Source organism: Papilio polytes, unplaced genomic scaffold (genome assembly GCF_000836215.1).
Source record: "Papilio polytes unplaced genomic scaffold, Ppol_1.0 DF821067.1, whole genome shotgun sequence".
NCBI classification, from domain to species: domain Eukaryota; kingdom Metazoa; phylum Arthropoda; class Insecta; order Lepidoptera; family Papilionidae; genus Papilio; species Papilio polytes.
Window position 1 is genome coordinate 1,504,566 of NW_013528137.1, and position 19,883 is coordinate 1,524,448.

The 19,883-nt window shown below is 33.6% G+C and overlaps 1 protein-coding gene across 1 annotated transcript in view; it reads right to left on the reverse strand.

The window, feature by feature from the left end:
• The window catches only part of LOC106109826, a 12,866-nt gene extending 9,386 nt beyond the window's left edge, over positions 1-3,480 (reverse strand). The window contains exon 1 of the mRNA XM_013291449.1: positions 3,101-3,480. Coding sequence (XP_013146903.1) covers positions 3,101-3,264 — 164 coding nt within the window. The 5' untranslated portion in view covers positions 3,265-3,480. The remainder of the gene's footprint in view (positions 1-3,100) is intronic.
• Positions 3,481-19,883: the final 16,403 nt, after the last annotated feature.

The window sequence follows — 19,883 nt, forward strand, 5'->3', positions numbered from 1 at the left end:
TCATGACCACCATGATCCGCCGTTGATTAGGAGGTAATGGCATGTTTAGGGTTTTTTTCTGGTTAGCCAGATTAGTCTGACTGTTGAAGTATTCGAATCAAAACAAACGGAAATACCTATACCTACAATTTATATGGTTTATCAGCTTATCTGTGAATATCAAAGCGTGATGTTTTAATATACGAAAATAATAAAAGTAATGCAATTTTTAAACCTATACGGCCGATAGAATTTAAATAAAGCTTTCACTTTTATAAATAAAAAAAAAACTAAAAAGCAATCCTGGGTTTAAACTTGTATTAAACAAATGTGTTATGACAATGAAAACACATGGCAACATTTCACATTACAAGTATAGGGAGCGGTTATGGATTTTCATTTTGCGGTAATAGCATACCATGCTTGCTTTTTTCGCGTTTTTGTTGTCTACATTTGTACAGTGCGGTTAGTTGCTGGTGTTACAATATTAGAGTACGATACACACTTCTATCGGCCGATAGTTAAGCCTCTTAATCATTATGAAAATGTATGTACGCACATTACATCGATTTTGATACATTTTTGGCTTGACGGTCCTGGCCGATTAAACTATCGTTCGATAAAGTCTGTAGTCTGGGGGGCTGTAAGGCGATTTTAACGTATTGCACGCTTTTAAAGGACAATACAGATACAATAACTAACAGAATGTCTCTTTTAAATGCATTTGTATGAAAAAGGTAGATAAACGAATGTTGGAAAAGATTTCCATACTATACCATAGTCCTACATTACCTCTTATTACGAAATTAGGTGATTAATCTGTAAGTAGGTCAGCGTCAAATGTCGCTACTGTACATAACTCCCCATTGTAGTTCGAGGCAACGACTGTAATTCTATGCTGCTAAAAAGTAAACTCAATATTGTTATTCAGTTAATTTTTTTACCAAAGTAAATTCAATTAGCAACCGTTTCAATAGGATGTCTAGTAGTTTTCGATTGTATTGTATAAGGTGACAAAAAAAAAAGGAATGGAATTCGCCGAAATAGCGAACCATCCACTGCATACAGACCTCCGCATTAGCAAACGCGCGATTACCCGTAATCAACAGAGAACGGGAAACACATTGAAAGGATATTTCCCCTGTGAGAGTAATTCGCAGACCTATAACGTCCCTTTCTGTTGGGCCCTACTCTGTACTGTTCCTGGGATAGAATCATTATAACATACTTTTGTAAACATATTAAATCACACGAAATTGCCCGTGAATATAAAGTCATAATTTACATAACTAGATGTCTGTTTACCGTCGGTTCTCATAGCTTATACCTACTATATTTTGACAACAAAATGTTCCTTTAGTAAACTAAAGTGTTGTGTTTAAATACTAGATGTCACTGTTTGGATATGAAAAAGTTCCCACGACGATATGGAAAATTTTTCGGACGCGACCAAGGCATTGAAATTACTACTAGCCGTTGATAGCGACTTCGCTCGCGTGTAATTAAAAAAAAACGTAGCCTATGTTACTCACTGACAAAATAGCTTTTTAATAGTGAAAGAATTTTTGAAATCGGTCGAGTAGTTTTAGAGTTATTTCAATATATACAAAAATCCAAAAATACAAGTCATTCCTCTTTATAACATTAGTATAGATATGTTGTGTTTCGCAAAAAAATTTTACTTACACTTGTACCACTTGTACAAAAAGTCACCGCGTTATTTAATTATTCCCTAAAGCATGTCTAATAAACGTAATACTGCAATCCACTTTACAATATTAACTATGGTATTACCGTAATTTAAAACATTAATCTGGCGAAAACATGTGTGGTGCGACACTAACTCCGTGTACTAAAAATTATAATAAAAAATAAACCTTATTACAGTTCTCATATTAATGTACCAGTACTCATAAACTAAACTATTACATTCCAAGAATAATTAGCCTAAAAGTCGACGACGGAAAAAAAACTGAAAACTGGCAACACTAAAATAAATCTTATCGAATTCTCCTAACTAATAAAGGAATGCAACGGAATTCTGTCCGGAAACCGATAATCAATCGCCTATTAAATAAAAGAATGTCATAAAATATTCCTTTTGATTTATCGATCAAGGAAAGTACCAACAAAATGTTTACCAACTTACTAACAAAGATTATCAACTAGTCCGCAACATCAAAAACACTCAGTCTTAACTAAAAAAGTAAAATATGTGTTGGAAATATCAGATTATGTTTCTTTTTCTGACGGTGGCGTCATTTTTAAGCATCTGAGCTTCTATCAGCCCGTAGTGAAACAGGCCCTTAGTGTTCATGCTTAAACAAAAGATTCGTATGGTAATTCGTATTATAAGAGTACCCGCGTTACATACGCTTACCTATTGTGAACATTATCGTATATTATCAATAACTATAAATTATATAAATACTATCTACCAATAGGGACCTACTAAATTTTATCAGGCGCGATAATCTTTACTCAGAATCGACTATGACAGACTAATGGTATTTATCGTTATTGATGTTTCAAGTTACCATAATTAAACAGGGGACAAAAAAAACATTAAATTCGTCACGTTTTCGCTTTTTTTTACTTCACAACACTCAAGACTGTCGTCTACAATTATATTCGATTCATTTTAGATTATGATCCAAAATTACTGGTTACAATGTAATTTAAATAAAAAAAACTATTGTAATGAAATTTGATATAATTTTAAATTCATTGTTACTTTAATAGGTATTTTAATTAAAAATATTTACATGACTTTCTATTCATAGGAAAGATTTTAGTCGTGATGTTTATTAATTTTGGTGTTTTTTCATAATTCGTACCTAATTAAAATAAATATGCATATGAATTGATATCGGAATTAGTAATCATTTGGATAATAAGTTCTCAAAGTGAAAACGTGAGTTGCCGCCAAGCAACGTGACTAAAATTTAGCAATTTACCTTTACAATAAACTTAAATTAATAACGACTAAGGAAAACAATAACACTTAACGGAATTTCAACTAACGACCTTTGGACAGAAAGTTAAATCTAAAGAATAATACACACGACATTGACGATATTTCGACACATTTGTTATTGAGTACTAAAATGTATGTACTTACTTTTCTTTAAAATAGTCCGATATCTGGCTCATCTTCCAGAATATCTGCAGCAACAGCATCAAGACTGTATGGTTGATCCATGTGTACAGTTTGTAGCAGCTCTCCATTGCGCGCCCTTCTCTCTCGCGCTCCCACATTAACTTCGAAAACGTAACCTCAGTCATCCGTCACACGGCGATTTGCAATTTGATTAACCGTAACAAGTGTCGAATAAACGTACTGATAATACGTGAATCCACTGAACGTGCTGCGAGACGCGAGTACGAAAGAAGTTTGCCGGCTTATCGATAATTTTGTGCGCCTTGAACGAAAATAGCGGGAAGCCGCGATGAGTTTGACCGCACTCGACCGCCGGTGCACGCGTACTGAAGCGACTGTTGTTGTAGTGCGGCGCGGCGCGGCGGTTACCGCGCGAATACCATGGCGCGTTCTCTGATGACTTATGATTCTATGACTCAATTTGTATTCAATGATGTTTTATGATGCGTTTCACAGCAAAACCTTTTCGAATATATGCAGCTACTTTTATTGTACTGCTGCTTAGACAACGTTTTATAGTACATATGTATGATTTTGTACCATTTTCAATCAACGTTCATTAAAAGAAGTCGACGATCGTCAACGATAACGATGTAAGACCGACTTGTCAATATTTGTTTTATTTTCATTCTTTCAAGTTTAATACTCCTTTGTTCAAACGACCTAAGACACACAAACTTGTGTTATCGTTGAAATAGTAACATTAAAACGAAACAAGGTCTAAAAACTATCACGCTTATCGCATCTAGAAAGATAGGCAGAGACAGAGATTATGTACGTTCCATTTGGCGCAGCGCTCACCCACTTCCATATTTACATTTCTGCGCATATTTATGGGTTTCAGTTGCTTTTAATACCAATATAAATGTTAACAGAATCAATTAAATCTACGAAATTTTCAACATACACAAGTAAAACGATATTGCTCACCAAAAAGCATCGCTATATTTTCAAGGGCCAAGTAACATAAAATGTATTTATATAAAATTTATTGCACTTGACATTGCAAACGTTGAAGTAAATATTCGAGATGCACCGGCCAGCCAGACTGTTCCAATGTTTATATTTAGTCTTTTCAAAATTACATCGTTATTTTTGTGTGTTCGTATCACAGCTTTTTGTTTTCTTTATTCAACGAAAAAACAAACATGTATAAATTATTTTAAAAACGTACAAATCTGGAACTCCACCGATTCCTCAACTTTCAGAAGTTTATTTTAGCTATGACTTTCGAATCTGCAACCAAAGTAGTCGTCTAATATTTGATTATAAATCCATCTTGATAGATCCTAATGTACAATCAAGGAAACTTGCGGTATTCCACGTTGAAAGCTACAATCTTTTGAACATTTTGAAATGAGATGAGGAACAAAAACCAATACAAAACTTATAAGTGTGTCTGTACGATTAAAAAAAAAAGAAATAAGCCGTGAGTGGCTAATTTTTATTATTATTTCTGCGTTTGCACTCAGTGTTATTTAATAAGTTATTTGTAGTAAAAGGTGGAGTTTGTCTCACAGCAATGTACAAGGTATTTTTTCCAAAAGTGGAACACAAATTCCTCGACTGTACATGGAATTTAGGACCTCCCATCTCATAGCCATTACGTATCATCTCCAATACTCAAAACGCAATTGTAGAGGTTCTGTTTTTACCATTGTTTGTGTTATATGATTCCATTATATTGACGTCAGTAGTTGTATCTATTAATCTATACTATTATAATAAAGCGTAAACACACACTTCTTTGTTGCCTAAGATGTCGGCAATTACAGAATATTTTTGAATAACTCCTTTTTAATAAAAAGCCCTACACTTGCGTCACGCTTTAGGCTATATATTTTTACGCCATTAAACTTAGGGGATAAATATTTTGGATAAAAACCCTAATATGGAGAAGAGACCATAAGTTGCTGCCAACATCAAGGAAGCAAAGTTGCCATGGTTTGTTATGATGTCAGTGATTTTGTCATTTACAGTTGATAATTTGACAAATATAAATAATAAAATTTTCATAATTTCATGTGGATAAGCCGCAAGGGAACAGCTATTCAAGATATAAATCGAAAGATACTGTATGATCCTATTATTGTTTATAATAGTAAAGTCATGAAACGTCTGTTAATGTCTGCAGTTTTCCCTCCATTCATCTTTATCCATTATTATAAACACGTAAACATGTTTGTCTTTTGTAACGTAAATATCGCTTTGTCAATAGGAATTTAATCATACTAGACGTGTCCGACGGTTTCACACGTTACCCCGTAGCCTTGCGACAGGGCAAGCTTTTAATAAATAAGTACAGAGACCTTCACTAGCAATATTTCATTTTCAGAGTTGCTTCTTTACCGAGAACTAAACTCTTTCTTGGTTATAAAAACCAATTAATCTGCTTCCTCTAACGTTAAAAAGTATTGAAAGAAAGAAGTGATTTAAATATAAGCTAAATTTTATTAAACGAAACCAAGGCGAAGATAAATAGATAAAAATGTTCTAGTGCAAGTATAAAAATACATTCAAATATCAAGCTTTGCATTAGCGGAAATGTTCAAGGCGTCTGCCATGTGCTCGGCATCTTTCTTATTCGTGATTTATTTCGTGATGCACTTATAGCCTGTGACGTCACTCGATACATCATGATAAACTTTTTAGAGACTAAACATGTTCTTGTTACATCAACATACGATAGTCTTTGAAAATCAACATGTGCATAAAGTAAACCCATGTTGCTTTATGCCCATGTTGCATTATTGCGCATATTTAAAACTAGCTTTCACCTGACTCTTTCCGCACTGAATCAAAAAACTTTGCAATTAACCTATGTGTTTTTCCAGTTTATGTTATCTGTGCAAATTTCATCGAGATCCGTTCAGCAGTTTAGACAGAAACTCTATACATCCATCCAAACTGTGACTAATAAGATGTTTGGAGAACGTAACGTAATGGCTATCATATAATTGTACTCTGAAGAATAGGAATAGGACTAAACCAAATTTAGATTTTAAAATAGGTCTACATATATGCAAAACAAGTTTCGTAGTCGATTAGTTCCAACGACTCTCAATATTATTTTATATTTTTATATAAATAATTGAGTCCAGAAGCAGACGCCGTCCAAATGAGGAAGCAATTGACTCCGGCAGGCGGTCGACCTCTAGACTACAATTGTCTGTACAAAAGCTTTGTTGTGTTTCTACAGATAAGCCCGTCTCTATTAAGACACACTCATCTTACATGTAAAAATCTTTGGTAGTAGTTACAATAGAAACCTGAAGCCAATTTCAAATTACCTGAATTGAATACTGGGTTCTGCGGTCAGTATGAACAGGATAAAAACTTTGTCGTGGTAGACTGTAGAAAAAATAGTTGCTTGAATTGTTAGGATTAGTTTTCCGAAACATTCTTTACCTGTTAAAAGTAGAGGTGTTCCTTTATCTATACAAAATTAATAAAGCGAAAACATACATTACATCGTGGCGTAGGATGTCAGCAATCACAGCATATTTTGTATTAAGTCTTTCTTTAATGAAAAGCCCTAAAAGGCAGCCCAAAAACCCTAAAAGGGCAAATAAATTAAAAAAAAACCTTCACCCCAAAGGGACCATAAACAACAAGCTGCCAACATTAAGAAAGCAAGGTCATTAACGGTAATTTTGATATTTGCAATTGAGAATTAGACAAAATCAAACAATAAAGTTTTTATAATTTAATGCGGATGAAGCCGCACGGAATCAGCTAGTTAGTTTACAAAAGGATTTACTATAACGTTTGTAACTTGAAGATAAGATGTAGCGAGTTGTGACTTGTGACGTAATACATTATCAGTGTCGTGTAATTTCGACATCGGCTTCGGTTACAAGGTTCGTTTCGGCTACGGTTGTCGATGACAATATCGTAATCTAAGCCACAAGTCTAATGAAGAAACTATTTATAACTATTTTCTATAACTCGTTGTCCTACTTGAACTACAAACGTTACACTCAACGTGACTCTTGTTACATAAAATAGACTGTGAAATATTTTGATAATTTTCAATAAAAATAAACGAATCTCTAGAAGTTTTTACCTAATGGTATTTTTTTTAATTTTTGACCCTAGCGACTTTAGCTTTATCGACATAAGAATCTTAGTCTATACATATATCTAAAAGTTTCCATACACGTAATTCCTAAGTCATTGTATTGTGTAGTTAAACAATGTATAGTGTAATAAATAATAATTATTTTTAGTAAAACACACATTTGCACTTATCAATGTAAACTCAATACAGTTATCGAGAAATGTATAATTAACAAACATCAAATGTTAACGTACGCAAACATCGTAAATCTTAGTAAATAACATTTCTAATATACCATTGTTTCATTGTATATTTACTGCGAATTTCGATAAAACTAGCTGTTCCCGTGCGACTTCATCCGCATGGATTTATGAAAATTTTATTTTATTGTTTACATTTGTCAAATAATCACTTGCAAAAGTCAATATGACATGACATGAAGACACACTATGGCAATCTCACTTCCTTGATGTTGGCAGCAACTTATGGTCTTTTCCACATTAGGGTTTTTATCCAAAATATTTATGCCCTGAGTTTAATGGCGTGAAAATATATAGCCTAAAGCGTGACGTAAGTGTAGGGCTTTTTATTAAAATAGAGAATTATTCAAAAATGTGATGTAATTGCTAACATCTTAGGCAACAAAGAAGTGTGTGTTTACGCTTTATTATAATAGTATAGATGAATAACGATTGACATTTGTTTTTTAACAGTAGAAGCTACATTTATTTGCAAACGAGCTGTCGCTCGCAAACTTCGTTGGGGCAAATTTGAACCACCGGTTACGTCATTTTGTCAGCGCGGATTTTAAAAAAAGTAGCCTACAATATGCCTACCCATGACAGCTACCCTCCATTGCAACTCTCGTCGAAATCAGCCCGGCCGTTTCGGTGATTATCAGGAACAAACGCGGCTTCCTGATTTACACATACACAGAGAAAGACATAAATATTCTAAATGCGATTTTTACTAATGGGTATATATCTACCCATGATATTGTTTTATAAAAACGTAAGATGATTTTCATATAAAAGTTAACACTAATTGTTTTTTCTATTTCAAGTTTTTGTTAATTTTTCCTCATGGATAGGTAATACACATACAACCTTCCTACGCCTTTCGTTTGTTTCAAAAACAAAAGTTTTCAGTACAATAAGGTAATCCGGCAAAGAAGTAAACAAAAGATTTTTCCAAGACGCTCTCAGAACTGTATTTAAATTTCTAACTACTCTTTAAATAGTCTGTCTTTTTTATAACTATGAAATGAAATTTAACTTCTGTATAACGATTTCTTTTAACTAACTATAGCACAACTGTTTAGTCTCGCTTTGATTCCTATAAGCTTATATGGAGGTGCGCACATTACTCGAATTTTAGTTGTGCAACAAAACAGTTGAATGGGCTGCGAAACAATCGACAATCGCATAACATTTGTGCGATAGTTTAGTCAGTACGTCCACTCTACGAGCTAGACGATTTCCGAGGTTTTTGGTTATTAAAAGGGGGAAAATACCACAGTAAACAATTTGCCTAGTTTTATAAAACAGGGCAATAAAATCTTAAACGAACACGAACTATTCAACGTCGGATTTTATAACTAAAATCTTCCATTACCTTAAGCCTAAAGTAATCGCTTCTAAATCCTATTTAACTAACGTCATAGAGTTATACATAATATCTTCTTAGAGCGGACGCACACCTTTGACTAAACTATCGCACAATTGTTGTGCGATTATTGATTGTTTCGCAACCAATTCAACTGTTTAGTTTCACAACTAAAAATCGAGTAGTGTGCATACCTCCGTATAAACTCACAGAAATCAAAGCGCGACTAAACAGTTGTGCGACAGTTTAGTCGAAGGTAAGCGCGCTCTTAAGGTAATTTTATCCGAAAAGATTTTAATCTGCGTGATATTTATAAAACTTAAAATTTGATTCGATAGAATTTGATATCCGATACTTTCATTCTTTTTCATTATCGGTGTAGTTAAGTTCTTTTACGACTTGGCTTGAACATTTTCGTAAAAAACTGTAATCAATCCTTTTACTGCCATACGGAGTTCGAAATATCCTGATGTAAACGAGCAATAAACTTATGCCCCAAGAGTTACAAGTGAGTTGGTGGCTATTAAGTTTTAATTTTTATTGCTGTTGGTACTGTCAACGTTTCTGTATAAAATCTCTCATCCAACTTATTTTCACGGCAGAGGACACTCAAGGATAAAATCCATTACTCATAATTTATTACTTGTGCTTAAATTTGCCGATTTATGACGTCATATGTTAGTTTACGACAGATCAACGCAGGACGCTGTCAGTGTTAGAGGAGTTCTTCGGCAGACATACGTGTCCTTGTATAAGATTTAAGATGCATTTACGAAGGATCATTCCATTACTATTCTATTTAAGCATATAACGAGGCACTAAATTATTAGATACTTATACATTCATGTCACGACTAACCTTCAGTACAAGGTATCCTAAAATAAACAATCTAGAAATGTCCTTATTGAAACAGAAAATGTGTTTGTAACGAAATAAAATTGTTGATTTTTTTACCCAATCTCTATGTCAATACTTTTAAGGAAATGTTTAAAGTATTTGACATGTTTCTAGTTTGTACCACATTGAATGTGGTACAAGGGACAATTGTTTAGGATTTAGCGATTCTATTTGTTTTACAAATATGTCTAACCTTTTTCCTTAACACCACAACATAGTAAAGTATTTAAATTCCCTACCCACCACCACCCACGGTATCATCGACTGAAGTAAAGTATTTAATCAACTTCATCAAAAGTAGAGAAAAGGCCAATGTGGCCACATTAGTCTCGGCGTGGACAAATCGCGCGGACAACCGCGCCCACAAATTACTAGAAGGTGATTGGAGTTTGGATTTTAATATATGTATATATTTATAACCATGAATTTGAATCATAACATTGTTAAATAACATGTTGGTTTAGATGTCAATGAATTGTTGTTTACCTCACTTAACCGGAAGTAACATGAGCCAGAGGCCCATATGAGGGTGTCGCAAGGTATATTAATTCCTTTACATTATTAAGTAAAAAAACACATATTTTTATAACTTTACATCGTAACTTTTATGACATTATATTGAAATGCAATTATTTAATTAATTATATTCACGATTTTCAATACATATTTATTAGTAAATATTACTAATCTAAGATTTAGTTAAATCCGGTTATAAATCCTCCTAGAACGTACAATATATTCCTAATCGTTGTACTATTAAGCAAATAAAATTCCCCTTATCATTTGACATGTGTAACCCCAGACAGATGTCTAGCTTTCTAGCGATTTGTATGACGATTGTTTATTTGTCGACTAATTATTATATACTCATTAATTTAATTAGCGTTTCAATTGTAACCAGATGTTGTTTGATGTAATTCTTAACTAATTATTAAATACTGTTAAGAAGAAAATAAGTACCGTGCTCTAGAATTGTTGACAACACTAGATTGTCGGCATAAACGTCACGTCCCTAGCTGACAGATGTCAATGTCATTAGAAGGATGGATATTCGCGGGCATTCCTGGCGGGACCACTAGTTCAGTCTTAAATTAATATCGCTAGTAACAATTACATTAATTGTTTAAAAATACATATATTACAATGGTGTAATATGCTTATGCTACCTATGCTTGTTTATGGTCCGTCCTTGTGTTCCTTTTGTGTATATCTAATAAACCATTTGTTTTTATAAAACAACAATTTTTTTTCGGGAAAAGGCACATTGATAAATTAAAGTTGGTGCCTGTACAGGATTATTTATGATCATTTTTAGTTTTTAATGTAATGAATAAAGACGCCCACTTAATAATTTACATTGTTTCGAGGTAGTTTATAGTCGAGAAGGAACTCAAAAATGTTGTAATCAACATTTAATTTTCATGATGCCGTAAAAACATGAAAATCATAATTTCGGAGTGTAAAACGGAACGTGAAGAAAAATAATTATATTGTACAAGCCCAACCCGTTCACGTTTGATGTTCTCACTGTCAAAAAACATTCTAATTCTATTAATATATAAACATGTTTTAACGTATCTAAAGTACAGAATCGCGACAATGCGAGCACACGACCACGACATACGTGGGTGCACGGATGACACACGATAATATTTTTGTCACTTCATAGATAAAAAAACTCATGCCACTACAAAAAAAAAGTATAAAACAACACGTTAACTGTATTCCCAATCCGGTATTAATAACGAAGTAACGACCCGTGCCGAGACTCCTGATGGGGCCCTCGAGCTTAGTTAGTCATGAACGACGTTTAGGCTTAACGTTGCGCTGGACCACCTCAAGCCCGGTGAATCTGTAAATGCCTCTTCAAGGCAAACAGTGGCACTTCAGTCCCAAAGATAAAGCGTAATTGTTCGCTACCACCAGCCTATAGACATGAGATACGTCTAGGTTCCACGTCGAAAAATGCATCTGTCATTCTACAAAGTAACAGACAGTCTTAAACGATCATTTACTGATATCAATACAAATTGGTATTTAAAGTACAACGACCCTCTGTACTCGTAACGCAGCTTGATTGGGACGAGAAATCAGTTAATAGTCCCTTGGCAACCGACAGTCGATTGCAGAAACAAAAGCTTCCTTGTTGCAATAAATACAAGTGATATCCTTTGCAATTAGAGTTGAGATTATCTTAATTTAAATTAGTATCCATAATAGCTATGCGTCTGGTTGCTATAAAAACTGTAACAGAGTGTTCCAGCCATTTAATTTTCAACTGATATATGAGATATAAAGAAAGAGAAAGATATATATAAAGAAAAAAGAGAGCGATAGAGTAGTTCGGAATAGGGCAAAGGATATGCATCAATACCAGATTACGTGAGTGGGAAATTATAGGTACTGGCGTCTAGATCTCTTTGTGTTGCTAGAATAGATATTCCAGTTTGATACCTAATCTTACTAATATTATAAATGCAAAAGTTTAAATAGATGGATGGATGTTTGTTAGTGTTTCTAGCCTAAAAAGCTGAACGGATTTCGATGAAATTTGGTGTAGATGTAGAGAGTAGTCGAAAAGAACAAATAGGCTACCAACCTTTGTGTTTTTTTTTAATTCCACGCAGACGAAGTCGCGGGTGAAAGCTAGTTACTTATATTCACATATCGGAAGAATTTTTAAGACAATCCAATGAATTTAAAAATTGATACATTAAAAATTGTTTTATTTATTATTCTTGTTCATGGTTATATTTGTCCATAACAACCTTATAGTACCTTTGTCTTAGAAATTGTGTACACAAGGATAATGGTTTGATTTGAATTATCTTATGTTTTTAATATCATGGTGATCTCTCTATTAATATATAAACTTTTATTATATTATAGTAAAATTTATTAATAATAGTGGATTCCATCGATAAAATAATGGCATTGCAATATAATGTTATGTAAATAAAAAAAAAGAAAAAATATGTTAAGTGGAAGATTAGATTGTGTAGTGGGAGGAACACGATTACGTGAGAATCTTTTAGTGCAAGCGCACTCAGAACGCACCGGTCACTAGCCGTAGAAGGATACTCAAGTACACTGTAATGCAAACTTTATAGAGGCTCGCAATTTTGCACAACGAGCTGCGTAAAACAAAATTTTAGGTAATGCCGGGACGTAAAAGGAAGCCTGCAAAACACGTTTTTACGCTTTTATCCACTTGTCATGAGCCCACATATGGAAATATGCTCTCGCAGAGCCATCAAGAATTTTGAATTTTGTAATACCTTACGTCACCTATTTATTTTTGTAGATATGCAGGTAATTTTATACTTATTTCAATAGCTTGAAATGTCACTTATAAGATTTTAACATTTTTATTAATATTGGCGTGAAATCATAGTTTTAACTAGTTAATTACATTATACTGAAAGGTCACGCGCCAGAAATATAATTTTATTGACGTCTTATTACTTGAAAACATCTGCAGATGCCGGTAATAAAATTTAGCATTCATTTTTTTATGAACAGGACTATTTCTGTATAGATGAAATCTAATTTTGCAAATTTTAACAGTCAGTAAGATTTAATGAAGCTATTCCAAACTCCCGCCAAAATTCCAAGAGAGATCTGGCCCAGTTATCAAAACAAAAGCAGTCTTTAATTATTTAAAACTAGCTGTTCCCGTGCGTCTTCATCCGCATGAAATTATGAAAACTTTATTTTATTGTTTACAATTGTCAAATTATCAATAACAAATGTCAAAATGACATGACATGACAAACCTTGGCAATCTTGCTTCCTTGATGTTGGCAGCAACTTATAGTCTCTTTCCCACATTAGGGTTTTTATCCAAAATATTTACCCCCTAAGTTTAATGGCGTGAAATATGTAAAATATGAAATCTGTAAGTAATTTTATATTTGCTACAAATTATAAAATCTTATCACGAGACGATTAATTAAAAAAAATCCCCGAATCTCTAACATCTTCATCCGCAATACCAGCCTTATTTACTCAATTACAGTTTTCTAAAGTTTAAATTCTGTCTATACGTTTTATACAGCTACGAACATTACTATTCAAAACATTTGCATACATTAGTCGGATGCTAAACAACACTATCACATTACAAGTAAACTCATAATTACTTAGTCATAGCGTTAACTCATACACAAGAACACTTGTGGAATAATTTGAACTCAACAGATATATCGTCTTTATAGCTATACTAGCTGTTGCTCCGTCCGCCTGTCCGCGTGAAATTAAAAAATAATAAAAGAGTAACGTAACTCACAGATAAATTACCTTTGTAATAGTGATAGATTTTTTAAAATCGGAAGAGTAGTTTTTGAGTTATTTTCATACAAAAATACAAATCTTTCCTCTTTATTAGTATAGATAAAACTAATGGTTATGACGTACGTAATGGTAATGCGATTTTAAATTGAATTGCGATTTATCCTTCACGATTTCTTCCATATTTGATTTCTTTACGTTTCATTGCAGAAGTGATTAACAATAATAACAATGAATGTCCTCTCGAAACACCTCTATCAACATGTTAACAGCGAGCGTACACCTTTGACTAAACTATTGCACAAATGTTCTGCGATTGTCGATTGTTTCGTAGCCAATTCAACTGTTTAGTTGCATAACAAAAATCGAGTAGCGTGAGCACCTCCATATAAGATCATAGGATTAAAAGCGTGACTAAACGGTTAGTTTAGTCTAAATGTGCACTTATACTCTGCTTCTATTCATGTCAAAGTTTAAAGAGTCATGTAACCAAATGTCCACTTTCGAGCCTCACGCTCTATAGGTACTCTATAGGTGCGTCTTCTTTTTCTTCTCATTGCTAAAGGTCGTGTTTACCCTGATAAGCCTTTACCGAGTGATCGACCAGCTGCCTCCACGCCGCCCTGTCTTCGGCTCGTCTGAAGGCAGTCGGGATGTTGAATCCCAGCATATGATAGACTGAACCTGATAGGTGTAGGTGAACGTCCCCGTGACCTTTTGCCCTCAATCTTTCCAACTACTACCAATTTATCCAAATTGTCACATTGTCTTGGAGCAATATGTCCAAAGCATCCCAGAACTCGTCGTTAGCATATTGTGGATAGCCCGGTAGGTATAATTATGCGTATCGGTGACGTAATGATAAACGATTTGGCACATGCTCATCAGACACATGTCTCTGTGCCAAATAATACGCGAACACTCTATTACCGAGCTACCAATGTGACGGAACTGGATCAGATTGATTGACGACTGGTATAAATAATTTTGATAATGCTCTTTTATACAAGCAAGCAAATTTCACAGCAACAAGCGACACGTTGTCGAAATTGAGGTGCCAGCCAATACTGGTGCTTTTTTCAAAGATTTCGAGGGGAACGTTTCCGTAGAATTTAAGTAGTAAAAACGAACTGTTTGTTGTCTTTTTAAGAGCTACAGATAATAAAAAACAAAGTTCAAGTTTTGGAATTTTGACGTTTACAGGGACACATATCTTAATCGTATTTAAGATCTAATGCAAATAATGTTACATTATTAGTGATGAATCATTGTTATTACGAATCAAAACCAGGATTAGAACAAGTTATCGGCGTTAGTATTTCCGTCCAATTGTGACGTGGGTACCTTCTAAATGTAACTAAAATGTTATACTAAAATTATAAAGAGGAAAGATTTGTATATTTGTATGTATTAAAATAAGCGAAGTAGCGAGAGCTTGTTGTTACTATGTTTATAAACTAATACGTGTAAAATCATAGAACACCAGTTGATGAGTACTTCTTTATAAACTTCAAGCACTATCGACCTTTCACCTTGATCGTCCTAATTGTGTTTACATTGCGGAAACATGTACAAAACATACTCCATCTCATCATCATAATCTATCTGTCCTTATCCCACACACGTAAAATATGCACCAGGTTTTACTGCAGTTCACTCTTGTCCCGTCATTGCATTTTGAAATTACGCTTATTCTTTGTTATAACTATTGTATTTTTGTTCGGATTATCAGCAGTAGATACCCACGCTTATGTCTCCTCACAATAAATAAATTCGTTGAGCTAAATAAATTACCTTGTTAACATCTTCCGGTGCAAGCTCAGTGCATACGCACTGACTACTTGGACTAACGTCCAGCCAAACGATCAGTTTCAATTGTTTGATTGGAGACTTTATCCTGTGCTCTGGGGCGGACGAGTGGTTACTATACCTGGATATTTACACTGACCCGTTTTAAATATAGATCACAATTGGATAGAGCTTATTTAACCAATAAATTACAGGAAAATATGACGAGATGAAGAATGATGACGAGATAATAGGTAATGTAAAGCATGGTCGTCACCAGGGATTAGCAGGAAGCAGATGCCACACACCCACCCCCCCCGGAGAGTCGAAAATTACACAAGAAATATTGTTAGAGACACAATACTTTGTGGATTAGATTATTCAAAACTGTCTCGTCAGTTTTTCAATATAAATTAGACAAGCATTTTTTTAGAGTAAAAACACTTTGTCTACTAACTCCCCTGATTTATCAGCCAGCCCCTCACCCCTTAGATTAGCTGGTGACGCCCATGGAAAACTTTCTAAACTAGGTGTTTATAGTTCCTAGTGAAAGTAGCTGTTACCTTTTGTAGTCATCATTTTAAGGAATCATATTCGATTAATTACAACTACAATATGAGTTTAAAAGATAATTTGTAACCTTTCAGAATGGTTTATCGCATTTTGTACAAACAATATGACTCATAATTATCTCGCTTACTCAATATGTTGTAAATATATTTATTTATGGAGTTGAAATACGTTTAAAAATTAAAATTATCTAACGTTTCGTTTTACGTTATCATCCTAGATTATGGATTACTAGCTGTTCCCTTGCAATTTCAACCGCATGAAATTATGAAATTTTTATTTTATTATTTACATTTGTCAAATTATAAATTACAAATGTCAAAATGACATGACACGATGACAACCTTGTTTCCTTGATGTTGGCAACTTATGGTTTCTTTCCCACGTAAAGGTTTTTATCCAAATTTTACCTCCTAAGTTCAATGGCGTTAAAAAATATAGCCTAAAGCATGACGTAAGTGTAAGGCTTTTTATTAAAAATAGAATTATTCAAAAATATGTTGTAATTGCTGACACCTTAAGCAACAAAGAAGTGCGTTTTTTCGCTTTATTATAATATACATAAGTATAGACATAGAAGTATAAATGGATGTTAAGGGAAACCACTTTTGTATTTCTGTGTGTTATTTTTTTTTATTTTATTTACTTCATTTTATTTATGTGTAAGCTTTTCTCCTGACTATTTTACAAATACGAAATGCATGTATAGTTAAATGTTATAAAGTCTCACGTATCTAAAAAACAGATAAACGGATCTCAATTAAATAAGGTATATATGTGAATGTTAATTTAGAAAGTGTATTACACATAGCTAGGTAGAAAATAAATTATGTTGCTTCCTACTGGAATTACTAGTTTAATTATGAAACATTAAATAAACATATAAAACAATAGATGCTTATTCATTGTGTATTGGGAAGACAATGACGCAAATTCAAAGTAATAAATGGACATGACGAAAGGTGACCATAAACACCCGGTAAACGTTAGTTAAATCAAATCTAGACCAATCGTTTTATAAAATGGACCGGGCGTACTTTGACTAAACCATCGCATAACTGTTGTGCGAATGTCGATTGTTTCACAGCCAATTCAACTAAAAATCGAATAGTGTGCGTACCTCCATATATGCTCATAGTGTTGAGTGCAAAATACAACCTCTTTGGCTGACAAGCAGTATGTATACAGCCAAAGAGGTTGCATACTGGCAACCAAGGCAGTAATCGTTTGTAAAAAATATATATAAAAAAGAAGTCAAGATGTAATCAAGAGAGTTTTAAGTTTTGGCATATTTTTTTGTGTAAATAAGTTAATAAAGATATGTTTGTTTTATAATAGGTGTTTTGTATTTTTGGCTGCCGCGCTGTCGGTAACAAGTTAAACATGGTCCTTCGAGCCGGATTAGTGAAATACCAAGAGCAACTAAACCGAGAGCCGGCAGCCGGCAGCCAAAAAGTTCACAAGGTGCAAAAACTAACGCCATAGGAGTTGGGCGTTAGGAGCACATATATTTAAGAAGAAGACTGCCGCGCTGTCGGTAACAAGTTAAACACATAGGAATCAACGCGAGACTAAACAGTTTTGCGATAGTTTTGTTTCAGATCTAGTCTCACAAGTCATTTACCTCAATATGTAACATACCTCTGGTGTTGCCAATGTCCATGGGCGTCGTTGACCATCTCTGTGTTCCCTCCGCTCGTTTACCCTCTTCTCTTATAAAAAAACATATTGCAAACTTACTAGTTACTAACTATTCTTTGCAATTTTTTTGGGCAAAATTATCCACATGTAATCATTTTCAATGTAATTATACGTTAAAATTTTATTTGAAACTTCAGATCCGTAAACAATTGAATACGGACTTCTGTTGGAAAATAAAATAACAACGCTGCCAGTGTTAAATATCATTAAACAAACAAAGCAACTCTTTATATCCTTTGTGTGCACTTAAAATGGAATATTTAATTATTGCAGTTGTACATTTTCGTCGGTGTAACGTGAACGTGCGTCAATACACTGCATAGATAATATTGTTACTTTAGATGTTTATGTTAATTTCGACATGAACAAATTAAATTTAAAGTACATTTGTTTTAATCACGTGAATATTTAACACGTCCAATATTATGATTTGTATAAAAGTGAACTCGCCCTACAAATGACATTGTATTTATTAATAAGACTAGCTTTCGCCCGCGACTCCGTCCGGGTGGATTTTAAAGAAACAAAAGTTAGTAGTCTATGTATTCTTCCAGACTATTCTCTACATGTTTCGCATTTATAATATTAGTATAAGTAAGATTGGTTATGCTTCTAGGAGAAGGACATTTAAAAATGGCCACTATTTTTATAATACAGTTAATTCATATTCATTTTATAATACAGTTTCAATATAAAAAAAACCTATTTAACTCTATCAGTGCGCGCAAACTTATCAATAAGTGAGAATGGATGTTTGAGTACAATAAGAATTCTTCATTTGTTTTGAAGCAAATCGTAATTGTAACGCTCCGCACGCACGCACCTAACAACAATCAGCTTGAAGAAAACAAACTGCGCATTGTGCAATAAATTATTCCATTTACACGACACTACGTATTAATTTAAAGACTAATTAGATTCATCGCAAGTCTAAGTATCCCTTTCTAACTCATAAGAAAGAAAAGGGACATGCGTCTTATACTGGCAACTATTCTGGTATTGTCCAAGGGATGGACGAAAACTGTGACTTACTTCTTTCTAAGAATTCTTAGTTCTATTAGGTTAGTCTGTTAATTATTACCGTAATGTTTGTAACTCTGACTCAATTTTATCAAATCCTTTTGTACAGCACATGGTTGAATCATTCCTGAGATGATTCACTGTAACAAACGAGAAAAATAATTAAAACAATAAACTATTTTAATATTGTTCAATCCTCAGGAACAAATTATACGTGATACGTGAATATTGTGATCAATCCGTATTGGCAATATCTTATCTAGTTAAGGGATCAAATTATCCACCGTTCAAAAAAGTGTCATTTTTTTGAAAAATATTAAAAAACCTTATGTGATTTTAGAGATCATATTTTAACAAGAAAAAGTTCTCAACCAAAATCCCTGAATGTTCGTTAATTTTAAAAGCGACATCTATCAACAATAATTAAAAACAGATACCATGAAAGTTTAAGCAAATGTTACTAGCGCCATCTATCAGTAGCTTTTCTTTATATTTTATTGTTGTATATGTCTGATAGATGGCGGTATGCATCTTTTAATATACCAATGTGAAAAATAAATTTGGGACCTTGCTAGTGTTAATTTTGACAGATTCATTAGTCACACCGATCACTTACCACCTGTCCGGCACAGCAATCGTTTGGCATTAAAAAAATCTAGTTTACTATTTAGAAAATCTATCTATATCTTGGCTTAGAAACTGGGACTGATTCAAAAATTTGTTGATGACTGATGTATGTAAAGTACGAACAAAGACATGTCATAAATACCGACAGGCAAGACACAACAGTTAATTTTCCTTTTTCCTATTAAT